The 21,398-nt window shown below is 44.7% G+C and overlaps 1 protein-coding gene across 1 annotated transcript; it reads left to right on the plus strand.

The window, feature by feature from the left end:
- The first annotated feature begins 5,298 nt into the window (after nt 1-5,298).
- LOC142833341 (preferentially expressed antigen in melanoma-like protein 1) lies at nt 5,299-7,706 on the plus strand. Its single transcript, XM_075944627.1, has 3 exons — nt 5,299-5,591; nt 5,924-6,487; nt 7,298-7,706. Exons 1-3 carry the CDS (start codon nt 5,299-5,301, stop codon nt 7,704-7,706), a joined length of 1,266 nt encoding a protein of 421 aa, XP_075800742.1.
- Nucleotides 7,707-21,398: the final 13,692 nt, after the last annotated feature.

Genomic DNA, 21,398 nt, shown 5'->3' on the forward strand with positions numbered 1-21,398 from the left:
CTGAAACCCAGCCTTATTTTTCTTTTCTTTCTTTCTTTCTTTTTTTTTTTTTGAGAGAGTTTCTCCTTGGCTGTTTTGGAACTCACCTTGACTCACAGAAATCGTCCTGCCTCTACCCCCAGCCCTAAGAGTGTTCATATTAAACACACTTTTATTTTTCCAGTTTTGTTGTTACTGGAGACAGTCTTGTAGCCCATGATGGCTTTGAACCCACTGTGCAAGATGACCTTGGTCTTCCAATCCTGCTTCCACTCAGAGTGCTAGGTTAACAGGCCCGTACACTGGGCAGCCTGGAAGTCGTGTAGGTCCCACGACCCCAGCTTTACGAGTGTTTGGGTGATGATGTGAATCTTCACTCTGGACTTTAAGAAACTTTTTTCCCCACAGAAATTCAATCCTTGCCATTTAAAATACTTATTTGGAGCCAGGCGGTGGTGGTACATACCTTTAATTCCAGCACTTAGGGAGGCAGAGACAGGCTAATCTCTGATTGAGTGACCCGCTCAGTGTATAAAGTTAGCTCCAGGTCACCCAGGGCTATTATGCAGAGAAACCTGTCTGAATAAACAAACAAATAAATAAACAAGTGTTTATTTTAATAAATGAAAAGTAAATATTTAATTGAGAGCTTGATGATGTTGGCCACTAGTAAAATTGCCCAGTCTGCCAGGGCTGTTCCACAGAGATACTCTGTGTCAAAGAAGTTATAAATAAATAAATGGGAAAAAAAGATTCAATTGAGAATTTGGGGGATGTAGCTTACTAATAAAAATGCCCTAACATATATGACACTCAGGTTCAGTGCTCAGCACCATAAAAACAATGTAAATCTACTTGCTGATAGTTTATTAAAAATTTGGTTTAGCACTATCCTGAGTGAGGTAAGCCAGACCCAAAAAGAGCAACATGGGATGTACTCACTCATATTTGGTTTCTAGCCATAAACCAAGGACATTGAGCCTATAATTAGTGATCCTAGAGAAGCTAAATAAGGAGAACCCAAAGAAAAACATATAGGCATCCTCCTGAATATTAACCTTCAGCAAGCGATGAAAGGAGACAGAGACAGAGACCCACATTGGAGTACAGGACTGAAATCTCAAGGTCCAAATCAGGAGCAGAAGGAGAGAGAGCACGAGCAAGGAACTCAGGACCGCGAGGGGTGCACCCACACACTGAGACAATGGGGATGTTCTACTGGGAACTCACCAAGACCAGATGGCCTGGGTCTGGAAAAGCCTGGGATAAAACCGGACTCTCTGAACATAGCGGACATTGAGGACTACTGAGAACTCAAGAACAATGGCAATGGGTTTCTGATCCTACTGCACGCACTGGCTTTGTAGGAGCCTAGGCAGTTTGGATGCTCAACTTACTAGACCTGGATGGAGGTGGGGGTTCCTTGGACTTCCCACAGGACAGGGAACCCTGATTACTTTTTGGGCTGAGGGGGGGGACTTAATTGGGGGAGGGGGAGGGAAATGGGAGGCGGTGGCGGGGAAGAGACAGAAATCTTTAATAAATAAATAAATAAATAAAAAATAAAAAAAAAATAAACTTGAAAAAAAATTTGGTTTAGTTACCTTTAATTCAAACACTTGGGAGGCAAGAGGATCTCCAGGAGTTCAAGACCATCCTGGTCTACAAGAGTTAGTACTGTTGGACCCTAGAGTCCAATTACTGAGGAAGAGTCGCTTCAAGAGACCATCTCTCACACCACAGTTGATGCTAAAGCATGAGGATTTTTATTAATTCTGTCATAACAGGGTCTTTCAGTATCCGAGAAGCCAGAAAGACCCTGAATGGCTGGTACAGGCTACTTTTAAAGCAAAAAAGCCACAGAAACAAGAGGGAAGTCTGGGGGGTGTTCTTTAATTATTGTGATTGGCTTATTCAAAGGGCTATTGCCAACAATTGGCTGGAGAGCAGTTGCCAGGTCAGATGACGTAAGAGGAAACATTTGAGGGTCACTTTGCCCCTTTCCCAGGGACCGAGTTAAAACATCTGTGGGTTATCTTGTCCCAACATTTTAATATGTGCATGTGTAGTTGTTAGGTCCTTGGTTCCCAGGGAAGGGGGGGCACTACTGCTGAGAAATGGCCTCAGAGTTGTCAGAAATGGCTTTAGAGTTATCTTAGAGTTTTACAGTACCAGGACAGCTAGGGCTGTTATACAGGAAAACTCTTGTAGTAGAGGAGTGGGGGCCGTTTGTTTGTCCTGCCTGGCTTGCTGAAACATGAAATAAGCACACAGAAATTGTATTAATTAAATTGCTGCTTGGCCTATAAGCTCTTGCCTCTTATTGGCTAATTCTCACACCTAGATTCAACCCTTTTCTAATAATCTGTGTGTCACCACAAGGTCATGGCCTACCGGGAAAGATTCAGCATGTCTGACCTGGCATATTCATGGCCGCTTTCTCTCTACCCTTCTTCCCAGCATTCTGTTCTGTCTACTCCACCTACCTAAGTGCTGCCCTATCAAAAGGCCAAGTCAGTTTCTTCATTCAATCAATGAAAACAACACAGACAGAAGAACCTCCTACACCATTTCCTCTTGTTCTGTTAAACGAAAAAGAAAGGCTTTCACTTTAAACTAGTAAAATTACATATAACAAAACAGTTATCAAACAAGAATTGCAGTTACAATATTTATATCTATTTTATATTTTATCATAACAAAGGAAAACTATATCTATAAATTCTTCAACTCCATCAAAGCCTGCAGAAGGATATAATATTATCTAAGTAAATGAAAAGTAAGCAACTTCCAACTCTAGTAATGACAGAGACATCTCACTGCCTGGACAGTCACTCAAAGTTCTTTTGTACCACTGGGGCATCTATCTGCAGCCTATAGGATTATAGTATCCAGTAGACATGTCCATGAAGCCGGAAATTTTAAAGACAGTTCAGTCACTTTTTTCTGTGTCCTGCAGAATGTCTCACAGACTCTTCATGTGGTTGCTGGGAATTGAACTCAGGACCTCCGGAACAGCAGTCAGTTCCCTTAACCTCTGAGCCATCTCTCCAGCCCTCTCACAGACTCTTTTATGAAACAGGAACCCCGAAGGATCATCTCAGTTTTAGGCAAGTTCAGCAGTCCTCTCTCTGTGGGTACTGCATGTCCAGTGTATGCATCAATCCAGGCAAGAGCAGTTTCTTGCCCAAATGGCTATCAAACTTCATAAGGAGCCTCTTTCATGCCCATTTTTCTCTTGAAGTAGCTGGTGCTGCCAGGAGCAGACACGTCTTATTGTCATGAAAAACCCTAAATTATTAAATGCCATATACTGTAGTCTTGAAAGATATGAAGAATGCCTATATAACTGAAATATGTCTCTATATATCTAGAAAATCTAACATGACTGCAAGCTTGACTATTATCAATGATTATCCATTAGTAACCTATATTTCCTAATTATACATTACATTTTTAAATGAACTACACAATCACAATACCTTAATCAAGAGCAGAAATACATATATCAATAAATCAAGATTTATTGCAATTTATTCGATCTATATCATATCCCCCTTTAAATATAAAAGAATATTTATAAATAATATTTGGGAATGTAGGCGTGTTCTCAGCCTGCATAATTGTTTGCCAGCAGACCCCAGGGTGTCTGAGCCTAGGCACCAGGGAAGGTGAACGTTCCCAAACCAGGGTATGGATTTATAAAGCTTTCTGTATAGGGTTTGAGATAAGGAAGATTTTTTTTTAAAACAACTTTATTTTATGTGCATTGGTGTGAATTTGTCAGATTCCCCTGCAACTGGATCTTCAGACAGTTGTGAGCTGCCATGTGGGTGCTGGGAATTGAACCCGGGTCCTTTGGAAGAGCAGTCAGTGCTCCCAACCACTGAGCCATATCTCCAGCCCCCTAGATTTTTTTTTTTTGAGACTGGGTTTCACTGTATATCTTTAGAGCCAGTTGTAGAAGTCTCTCTGTAGACCAGGCTGGCTTCGAACTAACGGAGATCCACCTGCCTCTGCCTCCCAAGGGCTTGGATTAAAGATGTGCACCACCGCTGCCCAGCCCTGGCTGATATTTCTTGTTTAAGTCTAGATCTGAAGTAAACTGAGCCAACATCCAATTGTCTATGTAGCCGGGGCTGGCCTCAAACCCTTGAATCTTCTGCCTTCCAATTGATGAGATTATAGGCCTCTCTCAACTCTCAGCTCTTACCATGCCTTCCCTCTAAGTTATTCCTTCCCCCTCTTCCCTGCCTCCTGAGTGCAGGGATGGCGCCTGCATGCCAGCACTCCTGGCCCTATGGGGTATTGAAGGACACACATTTCCCCGAAGCTCGAGTTTAGCTTCTAGGATGTGCAGGACTCACTTCTCACTGGACATGAGATGCAGTGCACAAACTGGAAATGGGTGGTCGTGAGATGAGCTGTGGCCATGGATGCTCGAGAGACCATTCTCCTGGGATCAGCAGGAAGTTCGAAGGGTTTGTGGTCCATTGGAGCATTGAGTGGAGTGAGTTAAATTGAGGTCTGTGCTGTTCTCAGAGCAGTGACTGTCCCAGGGTTAGCTCCCTGATGTGGGAGTGTCATATATCAATCTGTTGATTTCATTGGTTAAGCAATAAAGAAATTGCTTGGCCCTCATAGCTTAGAACATAGGTGGGTGGAGTAAACAGAACAGAATGCTGGGAGGAAGAGGAAGTGAGCTCAGACTCGACAGCTCCTCTTGGGGGCAGACGCCTCAGAGAGACGCCATGCTCCCCTCTCCCTGGTAGACATGGTAGCTCTGCTCTCTGAAGCACACGTGATGAAGCTCCGACCCAGGATGGACGAAGGCTAGAATCTTCCTGGTAAGCGCACCTTGGGATGCTACACACCTTATTAGAAATGGGCTAGTCCAGGTGTGAGAATTAGCCTAGAAGAGGCTAGATAGAAATGGGCCAAGCAGTGTTTAAGTGAGTACAGTTTGTGTGTTGTTATTTCGGGCATAAGCTAGCAGGCGGCCGGGTGCTGGGCACGCAGCCCCGCCTCTCCTATTACAACAGCTCCCCTCATGGATGAGAATAGTGTCTCAGCACTCTTTTCATAGGATGGGCTTCATTCTTCTTCTTCTTCTTTTTTTTTTTGGTATTTCGAGACAGGGTTTCTCTCTAGCTTTGTAGCTTGTCTTGGAACTGGAACTGTAGACCACAAACTCAGAGATCTGCCTGCCTCTGCCTCCTAAGTGATGGGATTAAAGGAGGTGTGTGCCACCACCGCCTGACTGAAAGAGTATCTTTCTAAATGTTGCTCCAGGAACCTTCTTACTGAAGATTCATCAGGATGAGCTTCAAGTCCCCACTCACACTCCAGGAGCTGGCGGAGAACAGCCTCCTGAGGAGCAAGACTGTGGCAATCTCTAATCTGGACAATATACCCTCAGTTTTTTTCCCATCACTGTTCAAAAAGGCCTGCATAAAGAAAAAGTCTAGCATTGTGAAGGCAATGGTGCAGGCCTGGCCCTTCCCCTGCCTCCCACTAGGAGCCATGATCAACAGAAATGATTCCTACAGGAGAATCTTAGAGATTATCCTGTTTGGGCTTGATAGCATGCTTTGCCAGAAGGTTCCTCACAGGTGAGTAGATCTGGATGCCCTGAAGGAAGGCCTTGGGAATTAAAAAGCAGAAACAGCTGGGGACAGGTAGAATCAGGGTAAGAGAGTGGACTTATAGTGGGGTAGAAATTTTGGGGGAACAAATTTGAGAACTCCAGAGGCTTTGGCCATCGCTGAGCCCTCTGGTAAAGGGCTGTGGCTTATGCAAGAATCATGAATCAGCAGAGACTGAAAGACCCAGTCCCTGTGCATACAGGCACTAGAGTGGGACTGGCTGGACTTAAGGAGAAGGGCGTGGGAATAGGGCAGTGGTTAGAGCCTCCATGCTGATGATCGTCCCTGCTCTACCCCAGGAGGTGCAGACTCAAAGTGCTGGATCTACGGTTTATGCCTTTGAAGATGTGGGATCTGTGGTCTGTGTTCAAGGCTCCTGACTGCAGTGAGAACCAAGCAGCGGTGGCTCTTTCAGAAACGGAGGTGAAACCGCGGGTGCAGGTGGCTATAGACCTGGTCCTGAAAGAACGCCCATTAAAGTCCTTGGAGTCCTTTGTGGTTGAGTGGGTGGCTCAGAGAGAAGGTCTATGTCTGTGCTGTAACTATCTAGAGATCTGGTCTCTGGCTACTTACTACCACAAAAATGTCTTAAGGAAATTGGACCTGAACTCTGTTCAGGAACTGCATTTGTATAATATGAATGATCTTACCTGCCTGCTTAACTTTTCTACTTACCTGGGTCGTATGAGGTACCTGCGCAGTCTCCTGCTCTCCAGCCTTTGGCCATGGGACTGTCGCACACCAGTGGAGAAACAGCATGTTGTTACCCAGTTCACCTTGCAGTTTTTCAAACTGAAGCACCTCCAGGCCTTGCATCTGGATAATGTCTTCTTCCTAGAGGATCACCTAGACCAGCTCTTCTGGTAAGGAGGGGCGTCAAGCAAATCCTTGTTCCTTTAGACCTTAGCGACCACCTGCTCTCTGTAGCCCTGGTAGATTAACCTTGCCAGAGCATGAGAATATCAGAGCATTGTTTTGAGTCTGCTGTCCTGGAGCAGGGTCTCACATAGCTGCTAATCTAAAGGAGTAGGGCCAAGCTGTGGTTGGGGGTTTAGAAAGAGGTACCATGCTAGGAAGCCTCTCAGGAATGAGATCTAGTAAGAATGGGGTCTGATTTCTTTCTTAGTAAGTGTCTAAGGTGAATGGGAAAAAGAAAAAGGAGGAGAGCCCTGTAGGGGGGGGGGCACTGTACCCTTAGCTCTGCTCAGCTTGCTTCCAGTTCTCCATCTAGGACAGGCTGGGTTTGGAGATGAGGTGTCTGTGGTCCAGATTGGGAACAGGATTGGCTGGTACTCCCCTCGGCCCCCCTCTTGTCTCAGCGCCCTAGGAGTAGCACAGGTGTGGACCACCATACCCGGCTTTGTTTGGATGTCAGAGGGTAAGGAGATGGGAAGTTTGATGTCCCAGTTGAGAATTGGGGTCGGGCTGAAGTGCTGTGAAGAGGCAGGTCTGTGAACCCATAGGCAGATCCTGCCTGCCTTGGTCCTCCCTGTGTGGAAGGGAATTGCTGTCTTGGGTTGAGCTGATCCTACCGTGATGGTGAAAGGCCTCAGTACAGATTAGATTGAGCAGACTCTGTCATGGAGCATGGTGGCTACTGGCTTTCCTTGTGTGATTAAAAGGATCTTGGACCACATGCATATTCCCAAAACTGTCTTCTTGGTTTTTTGTAGGTGCCTAAAGACGCCCTTAGAGACTCTGTCCGTGACTAACTGTTTGATCTCAAACTCAGACTGGGCCAACATGGCTGAATTCCCGTGCACAAGCCAGCTAAAACATTTGAGTTTGAAAAGGGTCCAACTGACTCATTTTAGCCTAGAGCCCCTGCAAACTGTGCTGCGAAAATCTGCATCTACTTTGCTATCTCTGGACTTGGAGAACTGCCATTTGTTGGACTGCCAACTCAGTACCATCCTGTCCTCCTTGAGGTGCTGTACCCAGCTTATGTGGTTTAACTTCTGTGGAAACCATTTTTCGGGAAATTTCTTGAGGGAGTTGAGAGAACATGAGATAACCTTGAGATCAGAAGGGTCAACGGTAGTCTTCATCCCTGGGTGTGATGATCTGTCCCCAGAACTTTGAGGTGGTTGTCCAGCCTTGTTTGGAGTGTGTATAGATAAGGGGAGAACTGTTGAACAACCATAGCATTGTCTTCCCGTTTTGAGGGATGTGTGTTGTGATATGCGTTTGATATGTTGGAACTTGTTGGGCATATCAAGCACATATTAAGCTTCATGCACATATGAAGCTCTCCTGTGGATACCCAAGAGGAAAAGGCAATACAAGTTGTCTGAGAAAGTACATCACACATGGTTTTAGACTGGAACCATCAGTTAGTTTCTCCCTGGAGTATTAACCTTTGTCCATCTTTAATCTAATACAGTCCTATGGCTTTTGGTTGTCCTGCCTTTACCTTCTTAGTGCTGAGAATAGGCTTGTACCACCAGACCTGGTTATCTGTCTGTTAAAGAATTCTGTGGCTGTGCCTTGCGTTCCTCAGGAAAATAGTAGCTTTTTATATCTGCCGTTTGTGGGGTCTGGAGACTTGGCTCATCTGTTTAGAGCACTTGCCATTCTTGCATAGGACCTGGTTTGATTTTCCTCATGCCTCTGATGTGGGATCATCCATAACTCTAGTTCTAGAGGATCAGATGACTTCTTCTGGCCTCCGGGGCATGAGACACACATGTGGTGCATAAACATACATGCAGGCTTAATCATTATAACCCATAGACCTAAAATCATTTAACAATTGTTTTGTCCTGCTGAGCCTAGATGACTGTCTGGTCTGTGAGTCAACCGCCACCCAGCATTACTGTGACATACATGGTAAATCATGTATTTACACTCCTAAATCGTGTCACTTATGAGTTTATGAATGGAATAGGGCAAGTAGATGTTAACCCTAGCAGGTTTTTTTCTGGGGAAAAGAAGCCCATAGTTTTTCAATTCCATAATATGTGTTGACATGTACAACGGTTATGTTGATGTGTTGGGGGATCCTGAACCAAGTTTTAGGAGTTAGTCGTTTAGGGACCTAGAATTGATCTTGGTTATCAGTGTCTACCTAGAGAACCAAATCCCTGCCCTGAACATACAGCTTCCTGCTTACCAGGCAAGCAAGCAATGTACATTCTACAACTAAGCTACATCTACAGCCTCCTCTTTAATTTTGTAGTTGTTGGTGTTTGAGATTGTTTCTTTTGGTAGTCCTGTAACCTGGTATGCAACAAGGCTAGTCTCAGCTCACAGAAAACCATGGCCTGCCTCTGCCTCTCTGTGCTGGAAGGATCCTGCCCCACCAAGCCTGGCATCTCCACTTCTTTCACCCTTAGCTCCACGGTAGCCTGCATTTCATTGTCTGAAGTGTAATGTGTGATTAAGCTTGGAACAATTTTTGAATTTTATTAAGTAAGATCATAGTTTTAGTGAATTATAGACAACAAAATTGATGTAGCATGCAGATTTATTGTTATTTAGTAAATTCTGATGTGTTCTAAAGACTGTGTGTATCTGTTTCTGAAAAGTATGTTCACTGCACATGAGTGTTTTTCCTGGTTGTCTCTGTATCACGTTCATGCAGTACCTGGGAATCCAGAAGAGGATGTCATTCCCTCAAACTGGAGTTACATGTGGTTGTGATCTCCTTGGTGGGTGCTGGGAATCAAACCCTGGTCCTCTGCAAGAACATAGGCTCCCTAACCACTGAGCGATCTTGAAGTTGTTAGCCAGGCACAGTGGTGCACTCCTTTCAAATAAAGGCTATAACAGGAGTCTCTTCGGCTTTCCATAGAGAATGGTCCAGAATTCATTCTGTATTTCAGTCAGGCCTTGAACTTGCAATCCTCCTGCCTCAGCTTCCTTCCTCCATTAGAGCCAGCCTGTCTCTCTGAGTCCTGCTCTCATTAACATTCACTTGTATTGTGAATGAACTTGTAGGTTCAAGGGCAATAGACTCTGGTACTCTGTTTCCTGGGGACCATCTCTTTGGAGCCAAATCTGAAAACGTACCAGGTAGTGGTCACTATGGTGCCAGAGATACATTCCTTGCCTTGCTTCCTTCTAACACTCCAAACTGCCGCAGCTGGTCCTCTCATGAGCTTTCACGGCTGGGATACAATTCACTTCCCTAAGGAGTCATGATGCTTTCTGTTCATGAGCTCCGTGATTTCATCTTCCAAAGGATGTCTGCTGAGCTCACAGTGTATGAAACTGTCCTCTACTTTTTTTTTTTTTTGGTTTTTCGAGACAGGGTTTCTTTGTGGTTTTGGAGCCTGTCCTGGAACTAGCTCTTGTAGACCAGGCTGGTCTCAAACTCACAGAGATCCGCCTGCCTCTGCCTCCCAAGTGCTGGGATTAAAGGCAGGAGCCACCACTGCCCGGCTATTTGTTTGTTTTTTTTTTTTTGGTTTTTCTGTAGTTTTGGAGCCTGTCTTGGAACTAGCACTTGTAGACCAGGCTATCTCTAACTCACAGACATCTGCCTGTCTCTGCCTTCTGAGTGCTGGGATGAAAGACAGGGTAGTAGGGTCTTGGTTTTTCGATTTTTTTTTTTTGAAACTGGGTCTCACTCTCTAGCCTAGACTTGCCTCTAACGCTCAAGTCTACTGCCACAGCATCAAGACTGTTGGGATTCTTGACAACACCTCCTGCTAGTGCATTCCATAAAGTGTGCTGCAGTGTGCACGAGCCAAGACCCTGCAGTTTCTTCACTTATTGGTAGAACAGGACGGTGTCTACAAATGTAAACACTTATCCAACATCGATTCTTTTCTTATTCAGTATCACAGATGGAGTGGTTAATGCTGACTGTCAACTTGGCCAGATGTGAAACAAGATCTACGATGTGGGAGGGAGAGAAAGGGAAAGGAAGAGGAAGTGGAAAGAAAGAAGGAAGAAAGGAAGGAGAGACGAAGGAAGGAAAACATGTCAGGTTAGCAGGCTAGGTGGTACCAGCTTGTAGTACTAGCTACTTGAAGCCTAGGATAGGAGGGCCGCAAATTTCTTGGGGTACAAAGTTCATATCATCCAAGGAAACCTAAAGAGAGCCTGTCTCCTGATCATTTTTTATTAAGCTACAAAGAGGGTGTTGCCCTGGAACTGAGTTACAGATGATTGCCAGCAGCCATTTGGGTGCTCCAAGCAAACCTGGGTCCTTCTGCAAGAGCAGCTCGTGCTCTTAACCATTTCTACAGCCCCCAGCTTCCCTTTTCAACTACTACCTTCCAGTCCCAGGGATGACTGACCATGCTCCTGAACACCCACCCAGCACATCCTCATGGGGTCCTGGATGGTTCAAGGAACTGTTTGTACAAACGTGCCTTCCCGAAATGGCAGAAGGTAGGGATGCAGTGAAATCTGAAGCTCATTCATGACCTACTACAGAAGCATCGGAGCTGACAAGAGACCACATCAGCCTGGGGCTTGGGGGTCTGCTAAACTCACTGATCTCTGCTTCGGTTCATCCTTTGTCCCTGTTCATAATGCTTTCCCGACTGTCCCTCACCACGCTCCGTATCTCTCATTACCCATGAGCACAAAACAGCCTTTGACCCATAGAGAATTACAGCGGCTGGTGCTTATTCCTACAAGCCCTGGCCATAGTGCAGGTGTGAGACCCCCTTTCTTCAGTGTCCCCATTCCTTTCCTGTGTCTATCCCTTTATCTCAGACATATTTCCTGTGGAGGAAAACACAACCCAGCTTCTCTCGATCTGGCCCGCTTACCTGGTTGTCTAGCATGGTAAGCTGGACTCATCCCCCACCCCGCTTACCTGGTTGTCTAGCATGGTAAGCTGGACTCATCCCCCACCCCAGTTCAGCCCTCAGCTTCCTGAGTCGATGTCTTTAGACCTCAGTTCAGCCAGAGTGAAAACAACACTGTGCATCTGGAAAGATCCATTCTCAGCAGGAGAGGATGATGCCTGTGTGACACAGGGCATTTCCTGTGCTGCATCAGGGTCTAGAAAACAGATAGAGAAGAAAAGACTGTGGCTTTACTTTTCAATTATTTGGTTTTTGAGATGGGAAACACCAAAACAAAGAAAGAATAAACAACAACATTGGTTAAGGACACTTGTTCTTGCAGAGGACCCAGGTTTGATCCCAGCACCCACAAACATTAATGAGTCCAGTTCCAGGGAACCTGACACCCTCTTCTCACCTCAGAGGGCACCAGACCTCAGTTCCTATGGAAGAGCAACCAAGAGTTCTTAGTGAATGGACCATCTCTCCAGCCCCACCCCACTTTGTTTTTGTTTATTTGTTTTCGAGACAGGATCTTATTATGTCCTGTCCTGGAACTAACTTTGTAGACTAGGCTGGCCTCTAACAGAGATCCTCCTGCTTCTGGCTCTGGAATACTGGTTTAAAAGGCATACACCATTATGCCTTTTCAAACAAATAAAAATACAATCAAAAAACAAAGGAAACACAATAATAAAGTGATCTAGAGATTTTCTGCTTTTTAGATTACCGGGTACTCTTTCAAAGGACCTGGTAATTCACAGTATCCATATGATGGCTCATGACTGTCTATGTCTCCAGTTGCTGACCCTCTTCTGACCTCTATGGGGCATCTGGAATGCTTGTGGAACACAAAAATATATGTAGGCAAAACACACATTATTTTTAATATTTTTTTTTAGACAAGTTATATTTATGTAGCTTTGGCTGTCCTGGAACTTGCTCTGTAGACCAGCCTGGTCTCAAACTCACAGAGTTCAGCCCACCTCTGTCTCCTGAGTGCTGTGATTTGTTGGAGGAGGCCACTAGTTAATTCCCGGCCGCTTAGCCCTGAAATAATCACACAGAAACTGTATTATTTAAATCACTGCTTGGCTCATTGTTTCTAGCTTCTTATTGACTAATTCTTACATATTAATTTAACCCATTTCCATTAATCTGTGTATTGCCACATGATTGTGGCTCAATGGCTAAGGTTCTGGTGTCCCTCCCTGGAGGGCCTACATGGCTTCTCTCTGACTACTCCTTTGTCCTCCCAGCATTCAGTTTAGTGTTCCTCACCTCCCTAACTTCTGCCCTGCTATAGGTCCAAAGCATTTTCTTTATTATCCAGTGGTGTTCACAGCATACAGAGGGGAATCCCACATCAGGGATTAAAGGTGTTCCCCATCACTGCATGACAGGTTTTTTTAAAAAAAATATATTTATTTATTTATTTATTTATTATGTATACAATATTCTGTGTGTATGCCTGAAGGCCAGAAGAGGGCAGCAGACCTCTTTACAGATGGTTGTGAGCCACCACGTAGTTGCTGGGAATTGAACTCAGGGCCTTTGGGAGAGCAGGCAATGCTGTTAATCATTGAGCCATCTCTCCAGCCCCCCGGCAGTTTTGTTTTTTAAAAAGTAATAAAAGCCGGGCGGTGGTGGCTCACGCCTTTAATCCCAGCACTCGGGAGGCAGAGGCAGGCGGATCTCTGTGAGTTCGAGACCAGCCTGGTCTACAAGAGCTAGTTCCAGGACAGGCTCCAAAACCACAGAGAAACCCTGTCTCGAAAAACCAAAAAGAAAACACAAAAAAAACCCCCAAAAGTAATAAAAAAAATAGAGAAGAGCCCACAATATTTTTTAAAGAATATTTTAAGTGGACATAAACAAAAGAACAACTCAGTAGTTCATACTATTCATACCAGCTACTTGGAAGTTAAAATAGGAAATACAAGGCCACCATGGCTACATAATGAGACCCTGTCTCAAAAACTACACAAAAAATAATAAATTGATATGAACCCAGGCATGGTGGCACCCACTGATAAGCCCAGCCCTCAGGAGGGTGACGCAGGGGGATCTAGGGTTTGAGTCTAGCTTGACTTACATGACCAGTTCTAGGCCAGCCTGGGCAGCAAAGGAAGGCTCTATCTCAAACAAAACAACAAATTCAAAGGCAGAAAGGATGGATTTTTGAAGTAATGACCAAGATGCACTTGGAGTCAGCCCAGAATCCTCAGTCTGCACATTTGAAGATAGAGAAGTCAGAGTTCCCTGTATTGTCTCAGATCTAATGTCCCCTGAAACCCTGACTAGGCTGATCAAAATGGGGTGTTCTGATGAAAGTGAGGTACTTAGTGGAGATGGACAGTGGTGACTGAGCTCCTATTCAAAGCAGAAAATATGAATATGATAGATAATTCTCTGGACCACACAAAACATGGATGTGGAATATACTCAAAATACATATTTACCGCAAAATGTTATATAAACGCGTTATTATGCATAGTTGATATAAGCTAATTTGAAAAGCTTTACTAATTATCTTTATTTCATATGTATGTGTGCTTTGCTTGTATGTATATTTGTGACCCACATGTGTACCTGCTGCCCAAGGAGTCATAAAAGGTTGGTGTGTTTTAACTGAAAAAGTGCTACACAAGAGAAAGACGTCATGCAACACAACTAACATGGAGTTGTTTTTTTTTTTTTTTTTTGTAAATTAGGTAAATGGGAACCTAAAAAGGGAGGGGAGAGTAAGGCCTCTGGAGACAGGAACAGTAAAAGAAAGCAAGAGAGAGAGAGAGAGAGAGAGAGAGAGAGAGAGAGAGAGAGAGAGAGAGAGAGAGAGAGAGAGAGAGAGAGAATCACAGAAAAATAGAGATAGGTGGGCAAGGCCTACCTGTTAAAAGGGAATGTACCCTGGAGGTGGTGGTGCACATCTTTAATCCAAGCACTTGGGAGGCAGAGACAGGTGGATATCTGTGAGTTCGAGGCCAGCACGGTCTACAGAGTCAGTCCAAGGAAGGCTCCAAAGCTACAGAGAAACCCTGCCGTTGGTCGTGGGAAGGAACATAGTGAATGTGCACATAGGGTGCTCTTAGTGGCTGCGGCTGAGGATGTATCCTGTCAGGACCCCAAGGGCAGGCCAGTACGGATGCCTGGATACTAATATGAGGGGATTCTGCAGAACTACAGTTTATTTTATTTTTTTAAATATTTATTTATTATGTATTCAATATTCTGTCTTTTTGTGTGTGTGTGTGTATGCCTGAAGGCCAGAAGAGGGCACCAGACCCCTTTACAGATGGTTGAGAGCCACCATGTGGTTGTCGGGAATTGAACTCAGGACCTTTGAAAGAGCAGGCAATGCTCTTAACCTCTGAGCCATCTCTCCAGCCCCAGAACTACAGTTTAGAATGGTAGTGAGTGACCAAGTGCTGAGGATCGAACCCCTGTCCTTTACAAGAGCACCCAGTGTCCTTAACTACTGAGCCATCCCTCCAGCTCCACATTATAGAAACTTAAAAATGAAAAGGGAGCGGAGCCATGATGGGAGCACAGGTCCTTGATCTCAGTAGCTGGGAGCAGAAGCAGTTTTTTACGTTCTCTCTTGCAAATAAAAACAGTTCCCTGGTGATGTCATCTCCAGAGTTCGTTCCCGGAGAGGGAATGATCAGAGAGTTGTTGGCCTTTCTAAATTTAGCTCTCAGTGTTTCAGGCGAAGGCAAAAAGCTCCTCAGCTTAAAGCTTAGGAAAAGCCAAGAGCAGAAATCCCCTCTGCATGTCAAACATGTTCAACATCTTGATTCTGAAACCGGGTGTTTCCCACTAAAGTGTCATGGAATACCAAGGATCGAGCTAGGTGTAGGGGCCCACACTTTTCATTGCAGCACTGGGGATGCAGAGGCAGGGGAATATCTCATTATGGAGGGCCAGTCTAGTCTACATAAACCAAAGAAAGCCGTCTTACAAACCACAATCCCAGAGAATTTAGACAACAATGAGGACACTAAGAGAAACATACATAGATCCAATCTACATGGGAAGTAGAAAAAGACAAGATCTCCTGAGTAAATTGGGAGCATGGGGATCTTGGAGGAGGGTTGGAAGGGAGGGGAGAGGCAGGGAGGGGAGCAGAGAAAAATGTAGAGCTCAATAAAAATCAATAAAAAATACCAAACACCAACATAAAGAAATAAAATTATGATGCCTGGTGTAGTGTCAGACACCTTTGATACCAGCTCTCAGGACGCAGAGGCAGGAGGATCTCTGCCAATTCTGGGCCAGTTTGGTTTACATAGACAGTTCCAGGGCATTCAGAAATACATAAAGATACCTTATCTCAAAATATATAAATAAACAAATATGAAGGAGGAGAAAATGAAGAAAATTGTGGAAAATAGAGTGTGGTTGCTCACGACGGCAGTTTTTTTTTGTTTTTTTTGTTTTTTTTTTTTTTTTGAGACAGGATTTGTTTATGTAACGCAGGCTGAAACTAGGTTTCTGTAGACCAGACAGGTCTTGAACTGAGAGAGATCAGCCGGCTTCTGCCTGGCACATGCTGGGATTAAAGGTGCGCACCACCACAACCCAACTGTGTTCTGTTGTTGTTTTTTGTTTGTTTGTTTAATCAGTTTTGTTATCTGTGTCATCCGGAGTTGACCTTTTTTGTTTGATTGTTCGTTTTGTTTTCAGACTGGGTGTCTAGGCAGTCCTGGCTCTTGAGGAACTCCAACTGTCGACCAGACTGGCCTTGAACTCCTAGAGATCCACCAGTCTCTGCCATCTGACAGCTGCGATTAAAGACACAACACCACACATACCTTAGACTTGGATTTTTAAATTTATTAGTAAACGAGGTTTTGTGAGTTATGCGGAGATAGATGGGATGTTGCTGGATGGAGATTCCATGCCTAGCACACCTGAAGCACTGGGCTTTAGCCTCAGGCTTCATGAAGAAAAATGGACGTAATATATTTCATTATGAGATATGCATACAAATGACTACTCTGTGCTGCATACGCAGTCACAAGTGTATCCTATGAACACAGAGGAAACAACAGTACAATGAAGGCCCCTAAGTCTGCCCAAATACTGTCTTCCGGGGATACTGTCTCCAAAGCTGCATTTGCCAGTCCCATTTTCTGATTTAATGGCCAAGAGACATTCGAGATTGAATTAAGGGTTGAACATCCACCAGGAATAAAAGACAGATTTACCACCTAAAAACCACTCGACGGGTCCCCAGGTGTAGTGGTACACATCAATAATATTATGAACTCCCCAGGCAAGGCAGGAGGCTTATGGGGGCCCCTGGCTATGGAACTGACTTTGTCTCCTAAAGAATGGGACTTGGGATGGGATGAGAATATAGTTCAGTGGTAGAGCGCTTGGAGAGCATGCAGAAGGCCCTAGTTCAATCCCTGATACCAACAACAACAAACTGGACTCAGTGGTGGCGCACGCCTTTAATCCCAGCACTTGGGAGGCTGAGGCAGGTGGATCTCTGTGAGTTCGAGGCCAGCCTGGTTTACAGATAAAGTTCCAATTTGACACCCAACTTCTATAAAAACGTGGGGTGAAAAAGCATGGCTCCTAAAATCTAGGTTGCCAGCTGTGGTGTTTCTGCTCTGTGAGCCAGCACTGGACAGGCTGAAACTCATCTCTCAGGGCCAGCCTGGTCTACATAGCAAGTCCCACACCAACCTGGATTGCTCATACCAAAGCCTTGTGTCAGTAACAGAAATAAAGAGAAAAACCGCAATGGCACTGGTAAAGCGTTGCTAATGTTTTCTGTGGACAGGATCTGGCTCTCCTCCTTAGGCTGCCTCACTGTGGAGTATCTTTGTTGTTTTGAAGTGGCCAAAGAATTTTGCAGGAATGATGTCAGGTATATATCAATCATTTTTGAGACTGGGTCTCATGTAGCCCAGGTTGGACTGTTAGTATGTACCTTGGTCGGTGCTGGATTCTCTTCGCTCTATGTAACAAAGTACTCTGTCACTGTGCCTGCAGGTTTTTCCTTTTCTTTTTATTTCCTGCTTTTTTCAAGACAGGGTTTCTTTGTATAAGAGTCCTGTCTGTCCTGGACCTTGCTTTGTAGACAAGGCTGGCCTTAAACTCATTGAGATCTGCCTGCCTCTGCCTGGATTGAAGATGTGCACCACCACTGCTTGGCTGCCTTTTCTTTTGTTTGCTTCTTTTTATTTTTTAACTTTTATTATTTATTTATTTATTGTTTGTTTGTTTGTTTGGTTGGTTGGTTTTTTTCGAGACAGGGTTTTGCTGTAGTTTGGGAGTCTGTTCTGGAACTAGCTTTATTTAGTTAGAACAGGCTGGTGTCAAAGTTGCAGAAACCCCCAGTCTGGGGCTCTGATGTTAAGAAGGTGTTCTGCCAGCCAGGCGTTGGTGGCACACGCCTTTAATCCCAGCACCCGGGAGGCAGAGGCAGGCAGATATTTGTGAGTTCGAGGCCAGCCTGGTTTATAAGAGTTCACAGGACAGGCTTCAAGCTTCAGAGAACCCCTGTCAAAAACAAACAAACAAACAAACAAGAAGGTGTTCTTTTTTGGAGCGTGTCCTGGAACCAGCTCTTGTAGACCAGGCTGGTCTCCAATTCACAGAGATCCGCCTGTCTGCCTCCCAACTGCTGGGATTAAAGGCGTGAGCCAGCGCCCCCCTCCCCCCTGGCTTTAACAAGAAGGTGTTCTGCCACAGCTGGCTAAAGTGCAAACTTTTTTGGGAAAAACCAAATTCAGATGAAGTGGGTGGAGACTGAAACAGCCAATCAGGTGGCAATTGGTAGTTCATTCTGGCCTTGCTTAAGGGGTGTGGAATAGAACTTTCTGTGTAAATTTATGCAGCCCGTGGAGTGCCCGAGGCTGGGGGGCTGGTCATCCCGAGTTTGAAATTAGCCTAGACTACATACTGAGTTTCCAGCCAGCCAGGTCAACAGAGGAACTGAAGAAGACAGTCCTGGAGACCGGAGCCACTTCTTGGCCCTACTGTGGATCTCTCTCCTGTCCAACTCTGGTAAGTCACTTTAGCCCTGCAGAGGCAGTCATGCCTTTAATCCCAGAACTCAGGAGGCACAGGCAGGCAAATCTTTGTGAGTTCAAGGACAGCCTGGTACAATGGTACACAGCTAGTTCCAGGACAGCTAAGGCAGTCACAGAAAAAAAAATGCTGTCTCAAAACCCAAAAAATCAGAAAATAATAAAGAACTTAGTGGTAGCAGACGAGGATTTCACCTACTCGCTGAGGCCGAGGCAGCAGGATCATTTGATCCCGAATCATTCCCTATTAATCTAGATGCGCACTGGAGACTTGCCTATCCAAACACATGTAATTCTCGGGAGTGCTAGGATTAAATGCTCGTCATTGAACCTATTTAACTGAGGCATGAATTGAACTTCTGATTCCCTAGCTTGCACATCCGAATTGCTATATCCCATGTATGTTGAGCCTTAGGCATGCGCTCGATCAAACAAGCTGCTTCTGCAATCAAAAATCGCTTGTTTTGAACTTTGGCTTCTTAGACTAACAACCATTACCATTTTAGTGCTAAGATCCTCACTAGACAGGGCTTTTTGGTGCAGGTTCCCTCCTAGACTCCTAGACGGATGGAGAGGGGCTGGGTCTTCAAACCTTCATCTGAACCTGGGCCTCTGGCCCCTCCTAGGTCTGTGTAATTCTATCTGAGCCTGATCAGTGCCTTTAATCCTAGCCTGCAAATGGAGGTGGAAGCATCACCAGGTGGGGTCTTTGTATCCTAGGCTCTCCTAGAACAAATAGGAATCCTCCTGCCTCAACTTTTCAGATGCTGGCATTACAGGTGTGATCTCTAGATCAAGCCTGGCTTGGAGCCCTTATTTTGTTTGTTTAATTCATATGCTTACATATTTGTGTGCATTTTTTTTTTGGTTTTTCGAGACAGGGTTTCTCTGGTTTTGGAGCCTGTCCTGGAACTAGCTCTTGTAAACCAGGCTGTCCTCGAACTCACAGAGATCCTCCTGCCTCTGCCTCCTGAGTGTTGGGATTAAAGGCGTGCACCACCACCACCCGGCTCAAATGTTTATTTTAATAAATGAAAAGTAAATATTGCCGGGCGATGGTGGCTCACGCCTTTAATCCCAGCACTCGGGAGGCAGAGGCAGGCAGATCTCTGTGAGTTCGAGACCAGCCTGGTCTTCAGAGCTAATTCCAGGACAGGCTCCAAAGCCACAGAGAAACCCTGTCTCAAAAAAACAAAACAAAAAAAGTAAATATTTAATTGAGAGCTTGGTGATGTTGGCCACTAGTAAAATTGCCCCGTTGGCACAGAGATACTCTGTGTCAATGAGGTTATAAATAAATAAATGGAAAAAATAAGATTCAATTGAGAATTTGGTGATGTAGCTTACTAGTAAAAATCCCTAACATATTAGACACTCATGTTTAGTGCTCAGCACCATAAAAATAATGTAAATCTACTTGCTGAGATATTTTAATACAAATTTAGTTTAGTTACTCAACAAATACAAATTTAGTTTAATATAAATTTAGTTTAGTTAGGCAGTGGTGGTGCATGCCTCTAATCTCCTAATCTCTTCACCCCAGAGGCAGGGATCTCTGGGAGTTCTAGGCCAGCCTGGTCTACAAGAGTTTGTACCCAGAGAGCTAGGGCTGTTATACAGCAAAACTCTGTCTCCAAAAACCAAAAAGAAGGCCGGGCGTTGGTGGCTCACGCCTTTAATCCCAGCACTCGGGAGGCAGAGGCAGGCGGATCTCTGTGAGTTCAAGACCAGCCTGGACTACAAGAGCTAGTTCCAGGACAGGTTCCAAAAAGCCACAGAGAAACCCTGTCTCAAAAAACCAAAAAACAAAAACAAAAAACAAAACAAAAACCAAAAAGAAAAAGAAATAATTTAGCTGTGCATGCCTACCATTGTAGTCCTTAAAGGCTGAGGTAATAGGATTAGCATTTCACATGTAATACTGACGTTTACAACAACAGAATTTCCCACAGGTAGCACTTGGGATGCAGAAGCAGGTGGGACTCTATGCTTTCCGGCCAAACTTGTCTACTAGAGCTAGTTTCAGGACAGGCTCCAAAGCAATAAAAAAAAACCTGTATCGAAAAAAACCAAAAAAATATATATATATATTAATAGATTGGATCAAAATATTTCCTAAATCTCAGAGGGAGTTGGATACCTGAGTTCCATTCCCCTATGCCACATCTTAAAAAAGTTTTATGGTCAGTGTGGGGCCCTATTTCCGGCACTCAGGAGGCAGACACAGGTGGATCTCTACAGAGTGAGATCCAGAACAGGGAGGACTGTTTCACAGAGAAACCCTGTCTCAATAAACAAAACAAAATAAAAAATGTTGCTGGCCAGGCTTGGTGGCGCACAACTTTAATCTCAGCATTCAGGCAGAGTGCCAGGTAGGTCACAGTGAATTGGAGGCCAGCCTCGTAAGATTTTTTTTAAAAAGAAGACGTTCATTTTACGTGTGAGTGTTTATTTATTTATTTATTATGTATACAATGTTCTCAGTATTCTGTCTGCATGTATGCCTGCAGGCCAGAAGAGAGCACCAGATCTCATTACAGATGGTTGTGAGCCACTATGTGGTTGCTGGAATTGAACTCTGGACCTTTGGAAGAACAGCCAGTGCTCTTAACCACTGAGCCATCTCTCCAGCCCATGTGTGAGTGTTTTGCCTGCATGCGTGTTTGGTGCTCTGAGGTAGGCATCAGAGCATCATAACTGGAATTAAGGATGGTGTGAGGCACCAGGTGGGTACTGGGAAACTGAGCCCAGACCCTTTAGAAGAACAACATGGTCTCTTCACCACTGAGCCAGCTATCCAGCCTAAATAGTGAGTTGAGGCCAGCCAAGGCTGCATAGGAAGATCTTGTCTCAACACAGAAGCCAAAATTCAGATGCTGACACGGAACTTCCAGTGTGGATGCGGCGGTTGCATTTTAGAATGCTGATGTCATTGCAGTAAGGAGTTCTCAGCCTGCAGCATTGTTTGCCAGCAGACCCCAGGG

The sequence above is a fragment of the Microtus pennsylvanicus genome, chromosome 13, assembly GCF_037038515.1.
Source record: "Microtus pennsylvanicus isolate mMicPen1 chromosome 13, mMicPen1.hap1, whole genome shotgun sequence".
Classification (NCBI taxonomy): Eukaryota; Metazoa; Chordata; class Mammalia; order Rodentia; family Cricetidae; genus Microtus; species Microtus pennsylvanicus.